At 54.6% G+C, this 24583-nt stretch overlaps 1 protein-coding gene across 8 annotated transcripts in view; it reads left to right on the forward strand.

Annotated features, from left to right (window-relative positions):
* IQSEC1 (IQ motif and Sec7 domain ArfGEF 1) overlaps positions 1–24583 on the forward strand; it is a 372144-nt gene that overhangs the window by 305280 nt on the left and 42281 nt on the right. For all 8 annotated transcript variants that reach the window (XM_059161876.1, XM_059161871.1, XM_059161872.1 and 5 more), the window contains one exon: positions 20570–20864. In XM_059161876.1, the coding sequence (XP_059017859.1) occupies positions 20570–20864 (295 nt within the window). The remainder of the gene's footprint in view (positions 1–20569; positions 20865–24583) is intronic.

Below are 24583 nucleotides of genomic sequence, written 5' to 3' on the forward strand. Positions count from 1 at the left end.
CCTCGATTTCCCCATTTGTAAACTGCCAGTGACAGGAGGAGCTCATGGAGTTGTTAATCCGCATGAAGTGCTTAAAGGGTACACAGTTAGTTCCTCAGAGGCAGTAGATTTTAGCTGTGACGTCAGGGCTGCCAAGGCCACTTGTGGGGAAACTGAACCATGGTACTTGTTCAAGAGAGATGTGTTGCTAGACAGGAATGTGTTGTCTGTCCTTCTGGCCACAGACAAGGCCAGGGGTAAGAGCATGAAGGAAGAAGAGGGGTAGTAGTTTTGAGGGGAGCCAAGTGAGGGTAGGGTGTTGCTTGTGTGCAAGGTGGTGGTACCTGGGAGTGAGACAGGTCATAAACTTGGTGACATGGGATTAAAGGCCATGGTCATGTGCATGTGCTTGTAGCCTGCTAAGAGAGGGTGATCCAGAGTGTTTTAGAAATCACTTTGCCCATGGATTGGAAAAATTGCAAAGTAAGGGGACTTGGCTCTCAGTTGGAGTGAAGACTTCTTTGGATGGGCAAGCAGCCTACACCCAGGGCAATGGAGAGACCCGCCTGGAGACACTGAGGCTGATGCTCCAGCCCCATAGTGCCGAGGTGGGACAAGGTGGCAGGGTGTCCAGAGTCCTCAGCTGGTGGCCGGTGCTGAGTTCTGGTACTTAGGTAACTCTGGCATCCTCATCTCACTGGGGCTGCTTCCGGCCCCTAATGGGGCTAAGAGCTCTGGAGCCCTGCCTCAGGACCCTCGCTGTGCTACTCTGCCCTCCCCAGCCAGCTCCAGCCACCAGACAGAGAGGCAGCTGGCTACAGTGGAAAGGTGGTGGCATTGGGGCTAGAGAAACCTGGCCTGAGTCCCAGTTCTGCCCCTCTCTGAACAAGTGGCCCAGGCAAGGTGGTCCCCTCTGTGAGCCTTATCTACCAAGTGGGGATCCTGGTGGGAGAGGCGGTTATCAGAGCAGACACAGCAGGTGCCTAGTACATGCTGGCAGAAGGGGACAGGGTTCAGCTGGCTTTGGGCAAAGCCACGGCTGTTTGTGATGGGTCTGGAGTTGGCACGAGTTTGCTACTAGAGCTGGAACAGGCTACAGAATAAAAATGATAATATCTGACACTTGGGTGGCCTTTGAATTTTACACATACTTACCTTATTTGAACCCACCCCAGAGACTTTACGATGTTGTTGGTATTATTCCCACTTTACAGACAAGGAAACTAAGGCAAAAATGAAAATCATGTCTGAGCTACGCAGAAAGTAGATTTGGTATTCTGGTTCATGTGTCTTTCCTGCTCCCTGACTTTGTTAGGGGGTGGGAGGGGGTGGGCCTTAGAATGGACGGAGAAATAGGGGCGGGAAGGTAAAAGAGTGGAGAGAACCTGCAGGGTCCTACCGGGCGCCAGCCCTTGGATGGGCGTAGCGGTGTGTTGTCACTTGGCAGAGACCACAGAGGACACCCTTGGAAGCTCTGGCAAGTGGCCTTGAATCCCAGAATCAGTGGTGTGCCAGCCCCAGGAGGTCCTCTGGGTATAAGAACTGTCCTCCACATTCCCTAGGAGGATTTTCCACAGAGAATACGAGAAAGGAGGAGCTAGAATAGTGCCGGACTTTCAGGTGTTCAGTAAATGCTGGTTGTTCCTATGATTCTTATTGACTGCTATCAACTACAGTTGTTCCTGCTGTGATTTCCTGGGGTAGGCCCTGGACTAGATCCTGAAGGGCAGTGAGTCCCGTGCGGGGGTTTGGAGAGGAAGTGTTTGGGGAAGCGGCTCTTTCCTCTGCTGTTACCAGGGCTGGGGGAGTGAGGGGGTGTTGTGCAGCCGTGCAAACTCCAATTCTCTGTTCCTTTGGGGCCATTGACTTTTCTAAGAGCCATAATTTAAATGGGCAGGGTTTGCAATTTTGTTTTTGTTTTCCTACTTAGTAAGAAATGGTAGAATGACCCGGGAAAGCCTTGAGGAAGGCAGTGGCTTCTTAGCACTATTTTGAACTTTTCCTTATGGACTCTTATTTTCTTTATTATTTTTTTAATATTTCATTTATTTATTTGACAGAGAGAGACACAGTGAGAGGGGGAACACAAGCTGGGGGGGTGGGAGAGGGAGAAGTAGGCTCCCCGCCAAGCAGGAAGCCCAATGCAGGACTCGATCCTAGGACCCTGAGATCATGACCTGAGCCAAAGGCAAAGGCTTGATGACTGAGCCACCCAGGCGCCCCTCCTTATGGACTCTTTGAACCGTATACAGAAGTAGAGAGAATAGAAGGGTAACCCCCATGGGCAATTGTATTTCATTGATCCCATGTTATTTTAAGACACATACCAGACATTTTGATGTTTGTAATCAGGGACCTGTCCTGTGGAGGTGGAGATGTCAAGTTGCTGGGGGTGGGTTCCTGGGACAGAGCCCTTAAGTTCCCTCAACAGCCCTTGGCTGTGTGGCCCAACTGGGGAAGCCAGAGCCTGGTCCAGTTTCCCAGCTTCGTAGACCAATAGTGCCTGCTACATTCAGAGAAGTCTGTGTTGGAGACCAGGTGTCTGCAGGTGGCCAGGGGAGGCCAGGCCTGTGCCATCTCCCTCATGCAGGGCTTTCCTGGGGGAAGGACTGGTTTCAGGTCGGGAGTGCCTAAGCCATCTGCATTCATGCCTAGGCTCCCTGGGCAGGACTGGCGCTGCTGAGTGTCCCCATGGGCCCTGCCTCTACTCTCCTTATTGCCCCTTGCCTAGAGGTAGAGTCAGGTGGTGACACCTGCCTTTGCCCCGCGACAGGTTGGCCCTTCAAACTCACTTGGCCTCTGGGCACACACTCAGAGCAGTCTTTTTGGCTGAAGAGTCCAGGCCCTCCCATTCCTCCCCTGACACTGTGTCCACACTGTGCTTCCCTCAAGCCTCTGTCAAGGCCATCTTTCCTTCTTGCCCTGTGGGCTCTTCCATCCACAGCTTCTAACGATGCTGTTTTTGAAGCCTGGCCCATGACAGGTGCTCAGTAAATTTTAGTGGCGATAGCTGTATTAGTTCAATAGTATTGTAATATATTCTTAGGAATATTATTATTACTACCCCTAATGTTTTACACAGTGCTTGGCACACAGAGGGCCCTCAACCAAATTTAGGTTAAAAAAAAAAAAAAGAAAGAAAGAAAAACAGGCAGCGGGACTGAGTCCCACCCCAGTCCTGCTCTGAGCAGGACCAAGCCCTGTCCACTCACCCCTCACTGTCCTCAGGTGCAGATACTGGGGTAGGGCCAGGTGGGCAGGTGCCTATCTTCTGAACAAAGGGTGCTCCTTGAGGCCTTTTCCCACTGTTGCATGCTCACAGTCTTACAACCCCTCCCTTCACCCTCAGGGCCCCCGTGCACTGTGGGGAACAATGGTCCTATGTTGTGATAGTAACAACAGCTACCTGAGCCCTTCTGGCTGAGGATTTGTGTCTGCATTATCATTTGTGACAAAGACAGTACTCCCCATTTGATGGCTGAGAAATAGAGGCACAGAGAAGAAAAGGCACTTACCCAAGGTCACACAGCCCCTCTCTGCCACATGCCAGACTGGCAGTCTACAGGGAAGGGTTGTGTGTCAAAGCTGCAGGTGCAGGAGGGTGGAGGGCAGGAGGCATTCCCTACTCTGGGCCTTTGTCCTTCCCCCAGACCCTTTCTTTCTTTTTTTTTTAAAAAGACTTCTTTTTTTTTTCCCCTTAAGTTTTTTTGGTTTTTTTTTTTTTTTTTTGGACAGATCACAAGTAGGCAGAGAAGCAGGCAGAGAGAGAGAGGGTGAAGCAGGCTCCCTGCTGAGCAGAGAGCCCGATGCGGGACTCGAGCCCAGGACCCCAGGATTATGACCTGAGCCAAAGGCAGACACTTAATCCACTGAGCCACCCAGGCGCCCTTAGTGCATGCCTACTGTGGCATGGGTTGCAGATGGGGGCCAGTCCCGGGAATGTTGTGGTGCTATAGGTCCTGGGAGTGCAGGAAGAGGAGAGTGGGTAGTTGGGGTGGGTGCGTTTTTCCTGCAGAGGGGAAAGCATGCAGAGCTTGGGGGGAGGGATGAAGTGCTGGGCCCAGGGTCCTGCTCAGCCTGCCCTCTCCTCACACCACCCCCCGCCCCGTGTGAGTGGTGTGGGCCTCAGTAAGTTACATGACCCTGCTGCATGTCAGTTTCTCCATCCCCAAAATGGGGAGAGGATTCCGCATCTGTCTCAAATGGGGTTATCTGTAACACCCCGAGGGAACCCTAATGTGAACTGTGGACTTGAGGGCATCCTGCTGTGTCAGCGGAGGTCCATGGATTAACAGATGTACCACAGTGTGGGTGGGGGTATTGAGAGTGGGAGAGGTTGCACTGGGGGGGTGCACAGAAAATATGCAAAATCTCTACTTTCTGCTCAGTTTTTCTGGGAACCTGAAACTGCTTTAAAAAATAAAAGTCATCAGTATGCTAGGAGATGGTTCGGTGCAAAGTGCTTAGAGCATCTGTTGTTGTCATTGTAGCATTCTTTGCACCATCATCAGATTGTCCAGTAATTGGGTCAGTCACTTCACACATGGATTTGAACTCCTGGGGACACAGATGCTAAAATGCACCCCTTCCCGGGGTGAGCTCGCAACTGGGCAGTGAAGTCCTGGGGGCTCTCCTGGGCTCTTCTCCCTCTGCCGTGGGGTACCATGTGTTTCGGGGAGGGGAGCAGTGCACACTGCCACCGGCTGGAAGTCATAGCACCATATCACTGCTGCATGGGGGTGGTGGGGGGCCAGCAGACTGGGAGGTGGGCAGGGAGCCTGTGGGAGGAGCATGTCGACACCACATGCAGAGGTCTGGACCATGACAACAATTTGATGCCATAAAAGACACGAACGATTTGCGTTTTAGAATGTGCTTTCTGGAAGCTAAGGGTGGGCGAAGGCAGCACCCCCCAACCCGCCGCCTCCCTGTGAGGACAGTTTAGCACTGATGCAGGTCTGGGGTGGGACTGGAGAGCTGGGCCCAAGGTTGTCCCAGGCTTTGAGAGGCCTGCATGCCTGACGCTGGCCAGCAGGGTGGGCCGGAGGCAGCGAGGCCAGCACGACGGGCATCTTCCTCTTCTCTGCCCACACTCTGTCCCGGAGCCAGCCTCCCCAGCCTGTGCCTCCCGCCCGGCACTCCCAGGGCGTCCCTGGGGCCTGGCCCAGCCCTGTCTGCTGGAGCCTGCCACAGAGAACTGCTTTATTTGAGCCCATTTTGTGCGTATGGAAATAACTAGAGGCCTCTGTATTTAATTTGGCTCAGCCAGGAAGATTTTTGGCTGTGTGTGTGTGTGTGTGTGTGTGTGTGTGTGTGTGTGTGTATGTGTGTGTGTGTGTGTGTGTGTGTGTATTCTGAAAAATCTTTCCAAGTGAGCCCCGGGGTTGGAAGCTCTGGTCGTCTTTATGCACTCAAAACCAAAAAGGATTGCCCTGGCTTAGCTGGCGTGATGGTCTGGCTGAGAGTGGGCTATAGGAAATGGCCAAAAAATAAAACAAACAAACAAACAAAAAAGCCAAAAAGAGAAGAGAGTGATGCCATACATAGATGAAATCATGGTCAAGGAAGCTGTTTTATAAACTTCGTTGCTTGAGGCCAGGTGAGCAGTGGGTAGGATGAAGGGGAAGGGGCTTCTGAAAGTATAAAGCTCCATACAGATCCACAAGAGACATTTCTGGTTTCCTGAGTAGGCAGTGCCTAGTTTGGTGTTGGGCTGGAGAACACTCATCCTGAGCCCTTCTTTTTGGCCTTGGCAATCCCAGCAGTCTCTCTCCATCAGGCCCTTCTTCAGTGTGTGGTCCACAACAGAGACAGCTCCACACATCTACACAGGGCTTTGCCGATGGCAGAGTGTGCCCCACCAAGACCCGCATTCCTGTCACACCAGTGGGTCAGGGGAGTGAGATCCACTGCAAAGATGAGACAGCCAGAAGCCCAGAGAGTTGAGGTAACTTGCCCCAGGTCACTCAGCCCTGAAGTGGCCATCTGATCTCGACCTGGTCTGATCTCCAACCAGAGTTTCCCCACATCCTCTGTAGGCATGCCTGGAGCCACCAGGACATTGTTCCAGATGCAGAGACGGACAGAGAAGGCTGCCAAGGAGGGGCAGAGCTGGGCTTCCGACCCCAGGAAACCACCTACATGTCAGGTCTGGGAATATCAGATGGCTTTTCAGAGCATGTCTTGGTTGTATGGACCTGAGGAATAAGGATATCTGGGAAATTGGGGCTCGGTGGCTATGATGACTGTGGGCTTTTGAATTGTGACCAGTGTGGTGGTGTTACTCTGGGAGAGTCTCTTAAAAGCTAAAAGGAAGAAAAAAAAAGTTAAAAGGAGGATACAGCAGAGTGGAAGGCCTTGGCGTTCCACTAGTTATGCAGAGCTGTAGGAAGGCTTAGGTCCTGCCCCTTGGGACCTGGTGTTCTAAATCAGGTTCCTGGGGAATGACTGAGCCCAGAGCTGCAGATCAGACCGCTGTTCTTTGAGAAGGATCCTCTGTGAGCTTTGCAAGAAGAGCAGATGCCTTCAATAGGCAGGAAGGTGACATGTGGGGAGGAGCAGGCAAGAGTGGCAGGTGCTAGGGAGTGGTGAGGATTGGGATGGGGTAGAGCCTGGGTTGTTGGGTGTGGCTGCCCCCAGCTCTGTCTGTCATCAAGCAGGATGACAGGCCCAGTATGGCCAGATCCTGAACTGTTTCTCTCCCCAAGAAAAGTCAGAAGTCTGACTTTTCATTATAAAAAAGCCTCTAGTGTTAAATATTGGTGGTTTCTTACCGCTGGGGGGAGCGGAGCAGGGGGATTGGTGTTGTTTGCTTTTGTAAATACTCTTTGGGCCTGGGGACCTTGGGAGTCCCTTGCATGTAGACACTCTGTCTTCCAGAGAGCTCTGTGAAGTCTATAGTGTCTGTATGAGGAGTGGCGGGGTGGGCACTGGGCCTCCCACCCAGCTATCTTAGGGATAGGACCCGGGGTCCTGGATGGCTGGACCTCACCCCTGCCTTGGTCCTGGCCAAGATAGCACTGGGAAGAATAAAGGGCTTTTTCACAGGCTGTCTGTGGAAAGGCTGCCTGTCCTGGGTTTGCCTGCAGACCTGATGATCAAGGCCTGATTTTGCGCTTGGTTTGGGCCTTATCCCTGGTTTGGTGCTCCGGTCCCCAGATGCAAGGTGAGATCCCAGGCATCTTGAGGAACTCTCTGGGACTAAAGTGAGCAGCCCCTCCCCGGGCAGAGGCCCTGGCTGGGCTTGATGGCATGGTGTTCACGCCAGCCCCCGGCCCCTGCCCTCAGGCAGAGCGTCGTGTCTCCCCTCTGCCAGCTGGCTTTCAGCCCAAGTAAGAGTGCACGTTTGCCAACCTGTGGCATGAGACTCTGCTCCTGCTTCCTGTCTGAGGCCCCGCCAGTGCTGGCCTGGCCCCACAGGCGTCCCAGGGCTGTGGGAGGTAGGCCCAGGGGAGCTGAACCCAGGCGTCCCTGAGGGGTGAGACTACATGGGGCCCCCGTTCCTTTGTCACTCAGGGTCTGGAGACCAGTGCTCTGGGTGTCGATGACATATCCATATCTCGGAGAAACTTGCAGGTTTCCGCAGCCATTGAGTACTTCCAAGGCCCAGCTGCCAGGCAGGGGAGCGAATGTGGACACAGGCCCTTGTCACAGCTATGCCATGTGTCAATGACCCAGCAAGCCTCTCTCCCCTCTAGGCCTTGGTGCTCCTGCTCACAGATGAGAGGGGAGTGAGCCCTGCCCCTGAAGGGGAGTGAACCAGGGGCCCGGGTGACGTGCCAGGGGACAGTGGGCTAAGGGGGTCTGAAAGGAAATCAGGAGCGGTTCAGTCCTACGGCTCCTGGTCCAAGGGAGAAGGTAAGATAGGCACGGTTGTGGGGGTCAGGGAGGTGCACCTAACACAGGGCTCTCCACGTGTGAATGCACAGACAAGTGAAGGATGCTGCTTCCCAGGTGCGTGTGGGCTTCTTAGTCCCCAGTAGCATCGCTCATTCGCTCCTTGGTTCGTTCATTCATTCACTCACCCAACAAATACCAGCACCTGCTCACACCACGCCCTGTTGGCGGCCCTGGGAAGGCCTGGTGAGACACAGAATCAGCACAGGCAGCCACACCTCCATCCTTCCAGAACCCACTCTCTCCTGGTGGGAGACGGACTTACAGATCAAAGGGAAGAAGAAGGTGGTCAGTGCGACGTGCTGTGAAGGGACCCAGGAGTTCGACAGGACAGAGGCAGTGGAGGTGGCATCATAGACCCAGAACACCCCTTTCCCCCCACTTCTGCCATGCTCCAATCTCCGGGGGACACCCTGTGCAGGCCCCTGCACACCACGAGGGGCCTTCCCGAGCTGCACACTGGGCACTGGGTTTCTGCATAGCCAAGACCCTCTTCCTGACAGGAGCCCCCCAGCGTCAGGAACATTCCAGGGTGATCTGCTTGCAGGTCTTTGGGGCCTCCCTCCAGCCACTCCCTGTCCCCAGGATGCTAAACTCCAATCTCCAAAGCCCACTTCAGTCCTCTGGGCTGTTTTAATGGGAGTGACTCACAGCTGCACCATGGAACAGTCCAGCTCATCTCCAGCAGGGGCAGACAGATGTTCTTTATGTTCAGGAGTGAGGCCTGGGCTGGGGAGACTGGAGCCACCACCTTCCTGGGGCCAGAAAGTTGACCTTGGAAAACATGTGGACAGGACAGGGCGAGGGCCTGGCGTATACACTGGCTTCGCGGGACAGCAGACTTTCCTTCCTCCCTCTGGCTGTGCGCTGATGAGAACAAGCCCCACCAGAGGACAAGCACTGCTGAGGCCCCTCCTGGATAATTCCCTCTAATTAGGCAAAGCATTAGCTGTCTGCAGGGCTCCTTGCCAGGGGCACCCCCCCCCCCAGCATTGCCTCAAAGTAACGGCCTGCCCCCTGCCTCCGACCCCAGGAGGGTGGGAAATTGAGGCTCAGGGAAGCTGGGGCTGGAGATTCTCACTGTCACTCACATTTGGCATCAGAATGGAAAGTGACCTGCAGCGCCGTGTAGGGCACTCGGGACCAGAGGGCAGGGAGCAAGAGTCTGGCCACCACTGTGCGCCCTCCTGCTTGGATATGGTACCACTCGGACCCTTTCGTGCTATGCGCAAGCTGTCCAGGAAGACCCTGCCCCTCCTAACTGCTGCCTGCCCGCCCCACCAGGAGCTGCTGACAACCTGGGGGAATGCTGGATGTTGGTTCAGTAAGCAGAGCTCTAAAAATAGCCCCCCGCTTCGAGAAGTTCATTGTTCAGAGTCCTATATTTTTATACCTATATAAAAGCCACTTCTGGAGGTCTGGGTGCTGGCTAATTAGGAATAATGCTGTAGCCGGGAGGGGCATCTGGGCCAGACCTTATGTTGGCCTCAGCAGGGCAGGGCTCAGGGTGAGAAGTTAGGAGGAGGGGGTTTGGCCTGGAGGTCAGAAGGCAGTCAGCAGAGATGCAGCCAGGCACCCATGGTGCTGTTGCTCTGGGAGCAGCTGTTCTGGGCTTAGGGGCCTCCTGAGAGGTCAGAGGGTCACAGAAGCCAAGAGACATGGGGGTGGAGACCAGGGGTCAGTGCTAGGGGCTGGGCCCCACTCCAAGGCTGGAGGGAATCTCCCATTTCTTCTTGGTTGAGACCTCTGACTCCTGAAATTTGCCATGCCTCGGCCCTGGCTTGCTGGTAGGAGGGCTCTGGCCCCCTCAGCAGCCCCCTGGTCCCCCTCCTTGCCCCTCAGGAACTGGTGATACCCCCAGAAGGGAGGCCCCAGCTGGCTACGCCTTCTGCTGCCTGCTGAAATCTCAGTGGGCCACCCCTCTTCTGTCACTGTTCAGATAGGCTGGAGCTGTCCCAGTCTTGCAGACCCCAGTCCCCTTCAGCTGTCACTCCAAGCCCCCTGTCTTCTCAGCCACTGTCCTTGAAGGCTTCTTCCGCTCCAGCTTCTTTCCTCACCCTGCCACAGCCCGACTTCTGACCCCACTTTGTGCCAGCCTTCCGTTGCCCTGTCCCTGCTCTCTGCTGCCTCAGCTGCTCGGTGACTCTGGCCTCACCAACTTGGTGGCATCAGGACCCTGAGGATGCCTGTCCTTCCTCTCATTCCTCCCACAGGTGTCTTGTGGCTTGTCACCAAACCCCACATAGATCTCTTCTCACTGTCCCCACCTGGCTGCCGATAGTGCTGGCCCCCAGGCAGTGCCATGTCCTCCCTGCCTCCTTCCCTGCTCTCAGCCTGCAGGTTCTGGGCCTGCCCGCCCCTCCATGCAGGCCGCGCTGAACTCCCATCCCTGTTGACACTGTGGACACCCACCTCCTCAGCTCGGTCTTCACCCTCACGGCCACACGGCTCCTCCCTGGGTCCTGGCTGAGGCTCTATGCCTCCTAGGAAGCCTCCAGGGCACGGGGCTCCGCTGCCTCCACCTTGCTGCACCAGTTGCTTCCTCTGTTCCCTTCCCTGACACGGCTTTCATTCTGAGTGCCTGCGAGGACAGGGCTATGTCTGTCTGGTCACTGCCATACTCACAGTGCCTGGCAGGGGTCGGTCACCTAGTTGGCATTCGGTATGTGTTCCCTGAGTGAAGCGCCAGAGTTCTGTGTTGTAATGGAATCAGTTTCCTGCCCTAGTGGGGAAGCCCCAGTTCTCAGGGCTGAACATGAAGACAGTCACATCCCCACATGTAGTGGCACCGTTGAGCACTGTAGAGGGAAATGAAGCAGGGAAAGATAAGGGTGAGTCCAGGAGGGGTATGGCTTTTAAACAAGGTGAGCCAAAGAAGGTGAGGAAGTGAACCCAGTAACCATCTGAAAGAAGAGACCAGGCAAAGGGAAAGGCATGTGCAAATGTCCTGAGGCAGGAGTATGCCAGGGGTGTAGAGTAACAGTGGGGCCTGGGTGGGGTGGCCAAGAGGGCATGGAGGGAGGCCGGTAGCAGGAAGAATGTTCGTTCAGGTGTTAGAGTCTTCTGGGTCACTCTGAGGATTCGGGCTCTGGATCCCAGTGATCTGGGATCAGAGGAAAGGCGTGGTCAGGGTTGTACTTTAACAGGATTCTGGCTACTGTCTGGGGAAGGGGGGGAGGTGTAGTAGAGAGGCTATGGCAGCAGCACAGGGAAGAGGTGATGGCAGTGAAGACTGGGCTGGTGGCAGGGGGCAGCCCTGTGGGCCAGAGGTTGCCTCTGCTCTGAACGCAGAGCAGCCAGATCTGCCAACAGATGGGAAGTGGGGTGTGAAGAAGAGAAACTTGCCAGGAGTTACTCTCAGATTTATGGACTGAGCCGCTGGAAGGATAGCATTGGTTTCAGCCGAGGTCAGGGAGGCTGCCGAAGGAGCTGGCCTAGGGTTGGGGGGAGCACAGGAGCTCTGTGTCCATCCTGCCTTTGAGAGGGTCTACTCGTCATCCAAGGGGTGGTGCTGGGCAGTTAGATGTTGGGGCTTGGGGGGGTGCTTCTGTGATTACTGTATATCTTCCTTAAAGCAAATTTGGTAACTTGTTAAAGCAGGAACCCACCTGAGTCCCCGCCCCACATCTGCCAAGCCCTTCCGGGGTGTCTCTTGGATTATCCAAGATGAGGGAAGAGGGTGTGGAGAGCCTCCCTTACTTCCCTGGGGAAGTCTTCTCTGTCCCCTTCTTGCTGGGATACTGGCTGTGTGTCCCTTTACACACTCACTCTTACCTTGAAATGCATCCATCTGTGTCCTTGTACCCTGCTCTTTGCAGCCAGGCCCACCCTGGGGGGCTGCCTCCTGGCCCAGGGAGTTTTCACAGAGTGGGAAGGACTAGGAGAACATCATACGACTGAGTCCTGGCTCTGCTCCGAGCTCTACAGTCTTGGGCAAGCCACGAATCCTGAGTCTCCTCTATGGGATCATTGCAGGGGTGAAGTATGTGGACATGGTTTGTGCAAGGGCTCCCATGTGGCATGGTGGGGGAGTGTATTTGGGTGGTGACCCACCCTGAGCTGCAGTAGTCCCTGAAGACTGGTTTTCTAGTCCCTGCTGGAACACTGGCAGTATCCGCTAAGGCAGCCCCTCCCCCAGTAGCTGAACTGCTAAAAATCTCTATCCACTGAAGCTGCAGGGCTGCCTTCACCCTGCCTCTGGTTCCTCAGACCTGCCTGCTCCCGTTGCCCCCTGTAGAGATCTAGGGGTTGTGGCTGGTCCCAAGGCTGCCTTTCCCCAGCTGAGCCCTCCCTGCTCTTGCTCAGAGGACACGGCCTTCTTTTCCTTCCCACACTTACCTCTTCCCCAGACACTGCCCTAGTCTGTCTGCATCCCTCCCCGAGGACCTGGAACAGAGCAAAACCATCCCCTTCCCTGTCCTGAGTGATAGACCTCAAGTTAATATGGCCCTGGCAGCAAAGAGCTGTAGAAGTCGCACAACAGAGCATGTAAGGGCTGGGAAGGAATTGTCCCTGTCCTGGCCTAGATTCCCTTTCTGGAAATCAGAAACCCTGGGAGCAGAGGGTGGGGGAGGCCACAAGGCATGGAGGCATGAGGGCATCCGTATTTCGGAAGGCTGTTTGGCTCTGGCACATGCAGACTGCCAGCAGTCCGTGTGGACCAAGTCTCCTGGCATGGGCGTTTAACCCAGGAAGGCTTTCAGAGTCCTCCTTCCTGCAGCGGAAGACCCAGGCCACTCTAAAGAGGGTGGCTACACCATGTGATAGGACCATAGCTGGCCACATGCAGCCCAGGCTTATTTCTCTCATGACCTTACACAACCCCAAGACCTCCAGGCTCTGGACCCCAGCCCCAGGCCCCTGGCATGTGAACTGCATGATTTTCCTCTGGGCAGCTGGCTGGCCAAGGCACCCACTTGGGGTAAGTGACTTGGCCCCACCGAGCCCCAGAAGGCACAGCTCCCTCCTAGCTCCCAGGATGGTAGTTGGGTCACAGGCTGTGTTCAAACACTCAGTACAACACCTGTACCCAGCAGGTTCCCAGGAGAGTCACTGCTGCTAACCCACCCCGTGTGTGCATGTGTGTAAGTGACTAAGAAGTCACATAAGCCCAGTGAGTAAATGTGCAGACTCAAGCCACACTGTCTGGGTTCCAGCCCCATGACCTTGGGGTTGAGCTTAACCTCCCCTCCGTGCCCATAGGGTGGTTTGTTAGAGGTCTAAGTGAGTTACTTAGAACGCTTAGAAGACCACTGACTATATAAACATTAGCTGTAACTACCATCAGCATCATCAGTGTTGGAGTGAAGAGCCAGCCCCCTAACCAGAGGGTCCCTGCTTCCTGCTTTCCCCCCTTGCCTCTCCGCCCGTAGAGACTGCCCTCTGACTAACATTTTTCTTGAGAAAAGTAATTCATGACTTCACAGGCCATAATTAGAGACATCCGTGACCCGAGTGGCCAAGGGCCCCCGGCCCTGACTCACTCCCCAGCTAGAGTCAGGATGTGGCGTCTGGGCCATGGGGCCCGGGTCCCTTTCTGTGACTCTCCCGCCCCTCTCTAGGGCCTCGTCATCAGCGACTACAGCCCATGGCCAGAGGAGGTTGTCCGCGTAGAGAGAGGCCCCACAGCAGGCAGAGGCGGGCGACCCTGGCTCGCACACTGGGCCTGTCTGCCCCCCCACTTCTAGCTGCCGGGATGTGTAGGTTGGGCCCTGTCCATCAGAGTAACCAGAGACGGCAATTACAAAGTGCCTTTTATGAGCCAAGCAGTCTTTTAAGGACTTCTCTGTGTTAACTCTGTTACGTCTCATAGCAGTGGCATGAAGTCAGCCCTCTGCCCCGATTTTGCAGGAAAGGAAACTGAGACATAGAAGTATTCCCACCCAGTCACACAGTTGATAAGCAGCAGAACCCAGAGCTCTGACTCCTGCCCCCTCACCTGGTGGAAAGGCCACAGGGATGCTGCCGGGGAAGAGGGGAACTTTTCAAAATGTGTTCTTAGTTCTTAGGTGTTTTTCATCATCCTAGGGCAGTCAGAAACTCTAGATGCTGTTTGTAGTGATCCAGCCATTCCTCCACATAAAACACATGCACCAGACTCCGGCAGAGGAAGGCATGTTGGGAAAACTGGAGAAGGGGAGGAGGAGGTTGGGGACACTTTCCAGGGACTCAGGGCTCCGAGTGCCCAGGCCAGCAGGGGAGGACTGGGGACACATCTGTGTGTAGGTCCAGCTGTCATCTGGACGGCTGTGCTGGGCCAGGCCCATCTCAAGAGCCTCATCGTGCACATGTGGAACTTTCTCAGGAAGGAGCCAGTCTCAGTCACTGTCTTTGCAGGAGGCTGGGGCTTTAAGGGACCCATCCCTCAAGGAGCAGGACTCTGGGAGGGTAGGGAGTAGACCCTCTCATACTGTCTCTTTCTCCAGGTAATCTACACCGTGACAGAGTGTGGGAATGGGGGCCACACTAGGCGGGGGGTGGCCCCATGCAGGAAGTAGGCTTTGTGCTGGGACCAGAGTGTGGCCTCTTAGAACCAGACTACTCCCAAGTGAAGGGCAGTGGGGAGCTACAGGGTGAGGGTCTAGATTCAGACAGTCCATAGCAGCTTTTAGCCAGTAGAGGAGTCCTTTTGCTCTATTTCTGACAAGTGTCTGACCTGCTACAGCTTGCACACCTACAGTGACAGAGAGCTCACCACCTCCTAAGCACCCCTAACCATGTGAGAGTGTTGTCAAGTTGGGCAGACTTGGTCATGGTCTGTCCATGGAAATCTGTTCCCTCTGCCTCTTGTCAGTCTGTTAGAGGCTTGATGTTAGACATCCTCACTTGCTCCCCTCTGGCTGCTTTTCTCCTGGCCAGGCAGTCCAAGCTTTTGGTGAGAGGTGGTTTCCAGACCTGGAGGTTTATTCCTGGCATACTGTAATTTGGGGGTTGGCAAGTAGGGTTCATGCCACGTGCCAGCTGGGGTCAGTCACGTGGAACTCTGGGTTGGAAGATGTGCAGGAGGGAGTCTGTGATCCATTAGTGATGTCGGCCAGCCGAAAGTGAGGCGAACAATTGCCCCCACTTTGTGATCTGTACTCTCAGGCTCCAGACAGTCCATGCAGCACCGAGACACAGTCCTCGGCTGTGTTCTGACACCTGTAGCGGCTGCAGAGCTGTTGTGGCTTCTGGTTTTGTATTAATTCGTGGTGGTGACTGGCTTCCCAGCTGCGTCACAGCATCGGCTCATGTTAAACTTATAGTCAGCCAAAAAAATCTTGTCTTTCTCCAAAGAACAGCCATCAAACTGATCTTCCCCCTGGGCTTGACATTGTTTCCATTATATGGATATATAAGTAATTTAAATCAATCCCTGTTGACGGGCATTTAGATTATTTCCAAATGTTTATAATTAGAACCAACACTGCGGTGAAATTCCTTGTATTTATCTCTTCACAGATCCACTCATTTCCTTAGCGTGAATATCTAGCAGAGGGATTACTAGACCAGGAGCCTCTTCGAAGAGTGCTGGGGAGTGGCCACCTAACTGTCATAGAATGTTCCAGAAACTCTAAACTGTCAGGGACTGTCAGGTCCTTGGAACGGGTGCCCGCCCCACTCCCTGATTTGCATATGGCCCAGGCGTCTGAGAGAGACCCCTGAATGCTGTTGTGTGGCGTAGGACTCACTACAGAGTGTTGAGGCCTGGCTGATGGATGCAAGTTGTGGAAGAAGCTTCCGCAGAGGAGCCGACCTGGTGATGAGACATTGAACTGCAGCTAGGAAACCACCGTGGTGAAGAAGCAGTGTGCAGGGTGGGCTGCTGGTGCAGGAGGCTCTGGGGGGGTGGGGGCCTGGGCCGGGGCCGGTGGTTCCCTGACCCCCAGCTCCCTGCTGTGTCAGGCGTGGACATCATATAAAGCAAAGATCTCTGAGGTGTCTGATCTGCTGTGGGGAGGGAGAAGAGGGCTGTCCTGTTCACACTCCCCAGGGAAGGAAGGAACTGGGGGGCACAGCCGAGTACTAAGCAAGAGCAGGCGAGGGGTTCAGGGTGTTGCTGTACGTAAGGCATCTTTACGGGTTCTTCGAGAGCTTCTGCCCCATCGAGTGGACTCGATCACTGTTTCTAGCTAGTACTCTGAAAAAGTTACATCAACTTAAACTTCTGAAATGCCTGTTGCTGCCCATACCCGTCAATCCTGGGCATTCTCACTTGAAAAAAAAAAAAAAATGATCTTTCTGTGAACGAGCTGTCTGGCTCGGATTAAGAAAAAACTCTCTTTTTATGTCTAATAGCATGTAGCTTCCAATTATCCTCTGGCTTACAGTGGGTTCTTAAACTTCATGCAAGCATTCACACACTTCTCACTTTTGTCCACTCCTATACCAGAGGGCAGTGTCTGTGGCAGGGTCATTGCTGGCTGCAAGAGGTTGGCCTGTCCATTTCGGTTCTGATCAGGGTGGTCTGAGGCTGATGGTGATTTTGGTGGGGTGGAAGGCCTACCCCATGCACCAGGCAAGGGGATACTATTCGTGTATCTCACAGGACTTGGTGGCAGACTGAGCGGAGCAGGGCGGGAGCTGGCGGTGTGGGAGGGACTGAAGAGATGACAGCCAGAATCCCAGCTTGGTCACTGCGTGAGGATGGAGAAAGATAAGGAGTTTGGTTTGGGGCACATAGGAGGTCTGGTGGGGATGCTGTAAGAAGCTGTTCCAGGACTCAGCCAACAGCAGGCATGGGGAAATGCTTTCCCTCACTTGGCAAGTATTTCCTGAGCACTCTTAGCCAGGCATAAGTTGGCACTTGGGAAACATCAGTAAGCAAAACAGAAAAATTACCTTCACCCTTGTAGCACTTATGTACTGACATGGGAGACAGCCACAAACCAAAAATCATGATAAATATATTATGTGTTTTGAAGTGATGATCATCATCGAAGATTTTTTAAAAAAAGAAAAGAAAAACAAAGCAAAGCAAAGAAAGAGACCAGGAATCTTGAGGGGGAGGGAGCTGTGATTTTAAATCTGGCAATAGCAGAGACATGGGGAAGAGTGTTCCAGACAGAGAGAACAGCCAGTGCAAAGACCCTGAGGCAGGAGTGTGCCTGACCCCTTTGAGCGGAGAGAAAGGAAGCCAGTGAGTCAGGAAGTCAGAATGAGCAAGGCTTGGGGGGAAAGAGCCGAGAGGAGAGCAGCCAAGGTCAGTCGTTCAAGGACATTGCAAGGATAGCGTCTTCTAAGTGTGATGGGACCAAGGAAGGAACGCGATATTCTGGGGATTTTTTGTTTTGTTTTGTTTTAAAGATTTTATTTATTTATTTGACAGACAGAGATCACAAGTAGGCAGAGAGGCAGGCGGTGCGGGTAGGGGAGCAGGCTTCCCGCTGAGCAGGGAGCCCGATGCGGAACTCGATCTCAGGACCCTGAGATCATGACTGGAGCTGAAGGCAGAGACTTAACCCACTGAGCCACCCAGGTGTCCTTGATATTCTGTTTTATTGGAGTCACTGTGGCGGCCATGGGAAAGAGAGAGGCAGGGGGACCGTTGAGGAGGCTGTTGTGATAATCCAGAGAGCAGTGATGGTGGCCTGGACCATCTGCTGAGAAGTGGGAGAGCCTGGGTATGTTTGGACGATAGGGCTGATAGGAGAGAGGAGACCAGAGTTGGCGTCATGGTGAAGAGAAAGGCTACAGGTGACCATCAGACCCCTTTCCTTGGCTTTGAGGGGAGGCTTGGCCCTCTTTCCCTAGGATGTTCTGGAACCTCCTGCCTTAAGAGAGTTGGGAGCAGGGTAATGCTCAAAGCCAGAATCCTGGGACTGGCACAGCCCAGAAAGTGCTTGCTTCCCACCAGCCACCTATGTCCCTGTCATGCCAGGACCCACACTGACATCCTGCTCGTGACCCCAGCCGTTGAGATAGCCAGGCTCTTCCCCACTACCAGGCAACATACAGCCCTTCTGCCCCAAACCACAGCCACCAGGGAATGACAACAACCTACCAGATTCACAGACTGACCCCTGCCCCGTCCCCACTGTTGTCAGGAAGAATGCTCCTTTGCCTGTTCATTGTTACTCTGAGGCCCAGAGGGCAAGGCCTAGGTAGAGGGTTGGATCCCCCACAGAACATGAGAGGTGGACGCGGCTCCTTTATCCCAGGGCACATCAGGGCAGCACAATGAGGGTCCTAGCCCACCGTTCCCTGATGGAGCCACTGTGAGGCACAGATAGAAGGGCTTCCTGCTCTGAGGACCTGCACGGAGACCACCCCTCAATCTCCCTGTGTTTCTGTAAACTCAGGGTTATGAGACTATTTTAAAACCTTCTGACCAGAGCGCCAGCAGCTGCTCATCTTCAAGGATGAGATTTTGTTTCCTGTCAGCCTTTTGCTTGGAAAAACAGACTCTGCCCTGACTGAAGCATTTCCAGTATGGGGGTGTGAGGGTGGAAGTACTTCCTCATGAGATGCTCACAGGGTACCCAGAGGTGAGGCAGGGAGACGCCTGGGGCAGGAGCAAAGGCGGGGACTTTGGGTCGCCTTTCTGTGGGTGGACTTGCTTTATTGACTGCCTACAGGTCTGACAGGGGTGTCCCTCTCTCTTTCATACAACTATGGATCAAGCCATCAAGTATTTATTGTGAAGTATTGCTCAAAGTTTTATCCGAAGAATGGGAGAATTTTTAGCTCTGTTGGTCCCCATCCTTCTCTCCCTCCTTCTCCCTCTCGCAGATACGCGGGCCCAAAGGAGACTGCTCTTGGGTAACTGATGTCAGGAGAGTCTTAAAGGGTGGGTATTCCTCTGACACCTTAAAAGCATCTGGTCCATCCCACATTGATAACGGACAGGGAGATAGGCCTTGAAATGAGGGGCGACCCACCCTGATTTTCCGCCAGATGAAGGCAAAACACTCAGAGCTCTTCCCCAAGGAAAGACCTTTGTCACACTTAAGCTTCTGGGGAGCAGGAGGGGCCATCCTCTGTCACAGGATAGCCGCAGTCTGTTCTCAGAGGCCAGAGCCAGTTGCTGGAGCGGAAGTCCTGTACTATTCTTGAACTACAAGTTGGAAGGCAAGTGCAGGGATTTGCAGCCCGTCCCTGGCTCAGGGCAGAATTGGAACCACAGGGCAGGCTACTTCCCTCTGCCCCCATTCTGAGTCTGCCTCCCCCAGGAGTCCGTGAAAAGTCCCGTTCAACACTCACAGGGCGACACTGCCAGGCCTTGTGACACTGGCTGGAAGCAGAGCTGGGCAGGGGGTAGACACTTGTTCCCAAGGCTGTCCCACCCAGCGTGTTGCCATTGGTCTGAAGACAGGACCATGGAGGAAGGACTGCAGCCTGGGAAGGGGAGCTGTGTTCCCTTCTTTCTGCTGGGCCCCTTCCAGAGAGACCCCTGCCCTGGCCCCAGGGATCAGAGCATCTTTAAAGGTTGAGTGATACCCTGCAAGGACAGGAAAATGGCAAGGCTTGACCAGAGAGGCTGCTAGATGCTGTGTTACACACAGCCTTGCCTTTTTGTGCTATACTGAAAAGCAGTCTACAACAGGAACCCATGTCTGTTTTCTGAGTTCCTGAGTTTGGGATGAGTAAGCCAGCCAGTCCCTCTCTGTCCCCCCAGTCTAGCACTTGGAATGTTGAGAGGGAGGTGTCTGCATCCTGGGAATGAGGCTCAACGCGGTGGAGGGCTGCACACACACCCCCCACCAAATCTTGGAATCCCACAACTTGGGCTTTGACCTCAACTCACCCACTCACTACCTGTGCAGACAGGTCTCTGTACCGCTGTGGGCCTCAGTTTCCCCACCTGGAAAAGGGGGGCTAGTAATTCTTTCTTTGCAGACTAATTTAAGGTTTTTAAAAAGAAAAATGTATGTATAACACTGTATTCATTCCCAAGCCTGCCATAACAAGGCTCACAGACTGGGCAGCTTAAATAACAGACATTTATTTTCTCACTGTTCTGGAGGCCCCAAGTCCAGTATCAAGGTGTCATCAGGGCTGGTGCCATTGAGGCCTCTGTCCTTGGTGTGCAGATTGGCCGCCTTTTCCCTTTGCCCTCACATGGTCGTCCCTCTGTGCATGTCTGGGTCCTCATCTCCTCCTCTTCTTAGGAGGACATCAGTCTTGTTGGATTAGGACCCCAACGGACCTCATTATCCTAACTATCTCTTTGAAGACCGTCTCCCCCCACATTCTGAAGTATTGGGGGTTAGGACTTCAAGATATAAATTCTGGGGGGACACGGCTCAGCCCCTAACCACCCCCCCAGTGCCTGACCTCTAAGTAGGTATGTAGTAAGGAGTCACTTTCATCAATGTCTTTTTAAAATAAGAACAAAGGGTACAAAAATCAGTGGTTTACTTAAGTCAGATGGTGGGAATGAGGGAGAGAAGGGGACTGGATCCATTTAGCTGCTCAGTAGATTTTCACTGATCCTTTGCTGCCATGGGCCAGGCCCTGCTGTAGGCACTGGGGCTCGTCAGTGCACATCATGTGTCCAACCTCTGCCCTCACAAAGCTGAGGTCCTCACGTAGGAGATGGACAGTGAGCAAAATCAATCAGTGAAGTATGTCAGAGGCCAGCCAGTGGTGTGGGGGACGCTGTGGGGCTGCCTCCTGCCTGCGGCCCCCTCCCACCTTCCAGCTCCCTGTCGGGCCCCGGGATCTGGTCTCCCACTCACAGGAGGCCTCTCTCTCTTCTCTCTGTCCCCTGCAGCGTGGAGGGCGAGGCCCCCAGCAGCGAGACCGGCACGTCGCTAGACAGCCCGTCTGCCTACCACCAGGGCTCCCTAGCGCCTGCTTCCAGTCTGAGCCCCGACCGCTACGAGCACGCGTCAGTGGGAGCCTATGGGCTGTACTCGGGGCCGCCGGGGCAACAGCAGCGCACACGGAGGCCCAAACTGCAGCATTCGACTTCCATCCTGCGCAAACAGGCCGAGGAGGAGGCCATCAAGCGCTCGCGGTCACTGTCTGAGAGCTATGAGCTCTCCTCCGACCTGCAGGACAAGCAGGTAGGTGGGGCCTGCCTTGGGAGCAGGTGGCAGCCAGGTGGCTCTGGCTGGAGACGGGTGCCAAGGCCTTTGCTGGGCCAGCCTGAGGCTGCAGGAAGCTCAGCTTTCCCACAGATTGACGTCCACTCAGGTGCACTTGTGCTATGAACATGGCCTTCACCTCCGCCCAGGGTCCCCTTCTTGCTCTGCCTGACGCACAGAGGCACCCTGAGCGAAGGGACTGGGGTGTCAGGACTTGGGTCTCCACCCCACACCCTGTCCCCATGGCCATGCACACAGGTTCAGTGGCCAGACGCTGAGTGTCTGAGGTCCCAGGGGACACCTGAACCTTAGATAGTCCTCAGGAGGAGTCCCCGAGGAGAAGAGCAGGAGGTCAGTGTACAACATAAATAGAACATGCTCCGAAAAGAACACCAAGCCTGTCCACAGCCCGCAGGCAAGGTTGCTTTATATCTCCTTTGGGTTACAGTCTGTGTTCTCGTGGGAAATGGCCACACTGAAGGTCTGCTTCCTCCCGCAGACCCACCGTGGGGTTGGCACCCATGTGCCAGGAGGGCGAGGAGGGTGCATGGCCTGCCTGCCTGGCTGGGCTCCAGGGAAGGACTAAAGATAGCCTCCTGCATTGAGGGAGAGGCCTGTCCCAGCTGGGTGGGGGGTGGGAAGCAGAGGGAATGAGCAATCACTGGGGTGGGGGACAAAGATTATCGCGTTGAGGTCCTCCAGAGTATAGGCCCCTAGAAGACTCTTGAGTAAGAATTCTTGGGTGAAACTGAAGGGACATTTCTGGCTTCAGGAGACCCTCAGGCTATGGCAAGCAGCTGTGTAGATGTACGGGAGCTGGGGGAGTCAGGCTTATCTGTCCAGCTTCCCCCAGCTCCTGGGCCATCTCCTTATGAGTCCTAGGTGGTCACATCGACCCCTTACCTTGCCACCCTCTGTTTGCTCCTATTTGTCTTTTGCGGAGCAGCGTCTGGGCCTGTCATGGCACCTGACTTCCAGGAACCATGTGGGTGCTGCCCAAGGTGGGTCTTTCCTCCTCCCAACCCTCTGCCCCCAACAAAGTCTCCTACCTCTCCCTGTCCTCAGGCTACCTATCTCACCCCTGATTCTCTCCATCCTTCTACAGAGGACCCCCTGTTGGGCTGTGGGAGCAGAAAGTGCCCCCATCCCCCTACCCATCATGGCACTTGGCTCCATGGCCAGGCCCACCACAGGGGAAGACCACCTCTGTTCCACTGATCACTTACACCCACATCCAAAGTGAATCGGAAGCAGTTGGTAGTAAAAGACCTCCAGCAGAAGCGTTGGGAAACAGAAGTGAGGAAGTTGAAGACCCCACAGAGGCCTATGGAGATAATCCTTGGGTTCATATGGCCTTACTGGGGCCACAGCTGGTCATTCTGATCCCATGCATGTTCACCAAATACCCAGTGTGTGCCAGACACTGTGCTGGGTGCTGGGGAGTCCACAGTGGACAGGATGAGGCCCCAGCTCTTGAACTGACACTTTGGTCCAGGAGATGGTCCCAGAAGCAAGTTAGCAATAAAGACAGTTTAATTCCAGAGCGTGATACAAACCCCAGAGATCACGAAATTGGGGGAAGAAGTGGTAGCTGTGGGAGGGGACAGCATTGGATAAGGAGAGTGGGGAAGGCCTCCTCAAGGTGGTATCTGAACTGAGCATTTGAAGGAAGTGGCCTTCCAGGAACCAGTAACCCCAGGTGCAAAGGCCCTGAGGCAGAACAAGGGTAGCAAGGAAGAGGTGGTAAAAAGATGAGAGGACTACTGAGCTGTTGAGCTTCCCGGCAATGAAAGCAAGAATGGGAACAGGACAGACTACATGGGAACTGCCCAATGAAAGTAGGGTACACAATTTCACGAAGATTAAAGCCGAGTAAGCAAAAGTCCCGTTTAGTGAAGGGAGCCCTTTGGCTTCAGGGCCTCTGCACCTTCTGGTGGTTTCCTATCAAAGAGAGCAGGAGTCCTGAGTCATCAGAGCTGCTAGTTCTGCTTTGTAGAAGGGTGTTCCTCTCTGTTCCCTGTCCCTCCCCTGCTGTTGAGACGCATCCTTTTAAAGAGAGAGGGAGGGCTAGGGGTCATCTCCATGTCACATTACTTCCCAGAGCCTCTGTCCTCCGAGAAGGGGGATGCCAAGGCTTCTCTACAGGCTGGAGGTCCTGTGAGTATCGGGTGAAGGCGACATACAGCAGGTGAGCACATATAAATTGGATTCCCTCCCCTGCACCCCAGTAAACTTTCAGGCTGGGCCTCAGGTCCGTTGTGGCCCAGGAGGAGGAATGACCACCATGAGTCTGGGGACTGTGTAAGAACAGGCCTGGGTCGGTGTGTGTCCTCCAGGGAAGACCAGGAAGGAGGGACTGAGAGGGGCTTTGACGACAACACAGAGCCAATTCCTGCCTTTCCAAGGTCGCTCTTCATCCCCCCTCACCCTTCCCCCAGATTTGGGAAGCTGGTCTCGGACAAACAGCATCCCTGCCTAATTGTCTAGGCCCCTAGTAAGCAGGAGAGAAAGAGCCCTGAGTGAGCCCTGGGCCTTACGCTGGTGGCCCTGGTATCATGACTCTGCCCCTGAAGGCGACATGAGGGGGGCCAGGCTACTGGCCTTGAAGGGCGGAGGAGGGGGGCTTCCCAGAACTCAGCCTTGGGCCCTTTATCGGCCCCGTCGGCTTTCAGAGCTCCACTCAAAACCCCCAAAAAACAGAGTCTGCTTACAGATGTGGAAGTGAGGTCATCTCTTTGGATGGTGTTCAGTAACTTCAGGGCAAGAGAAAAAACAGACCCACCCTGGCTGACTCTGGGCCCAGAAAAGTCATTTTGATCCACCCCCCTCCCCCCACATGCACACACATTACCCTCTCCTGCTGTGAAGGGAGCCGCTCTGTCCAGCCTGCTGCTCCCTCTCCCACGGGCCCCAGAGAGCTGGCGCTTTCAGTGTCCAGGGGGAGCCGGTGTCCCTGACATGGGTGGCCTCCCAGAGCCAGGAAGTGAAGGGACCAGGACTGGCACCAGGGTACGTGAGGCCCCAAGCCCTCTGTTCCTGGCCCGCCCCACAGTGGCTCTGAGTGACCCTCTCCCGCAACTCGGGCCATAGTGTGGATTTGGTCAGTGTCTGTTTGGTTTTCTTTCAGTGAGGTGTGTGTATCTGCCTGGTTCCCTGAGGAGAGGGACCTTATCTTTGCTTCTGGAGGGCAGGGACCTTATCTCTCTGTGCCACCAGCTTTGGTGTGATGCCAGGCACAGCATAGGCAGGTGGGGTCTAGACAGGCCAGGGGGTGGTGCTTTGCCTCATTGGCGCAAGAGTGCCTTCCTCCTGAAGGCCTCAGGCTTTTCCTGGCCCTTTCATCAGGAACCCCCTCTGTCCAGCAGTCCAAGAGCCCTGGCTTGGTGGAGAAGCCAGTTGCTTATCTTGAATTTTCTTTGCTTCCTACAGGGTAGCCTCCTACTTTACGGGCATATTTTCACTCAGGAGCAAGGCACAGGAAGCAGTCCTCAGGGTTGTCCTTGATCACCAAGGGCTGGAGTGAGCCTCGGGGCTTTGGGAGTCTGGGTGTCACATGGAGGAGTCCCAGACAGTGCCACCTGCCCATAGCCCGGCCCCGTCTCTGTACCTCACCACGAAGAGGGGCCATCGGAACCTGGGGTGGCAGAATGAGTGCTTGCTCTGGAGTCTGGAGGCCTCTGCCTCTGAGCTGAGTCACT

This window comes from Mustela lutreola, chromosome 2 (genome assembly GCF_030435805.1).
Source record: "Mustela lutreola isolate mMusLut2 chromosome 2, mMusLut2.pri, whole genome shotgun sequence".
NCBI lineage: Eukaryota > Metazoa > Chordata > Mammalia > Carnivora > Mustelidae > Mustela > Mustela lutreola.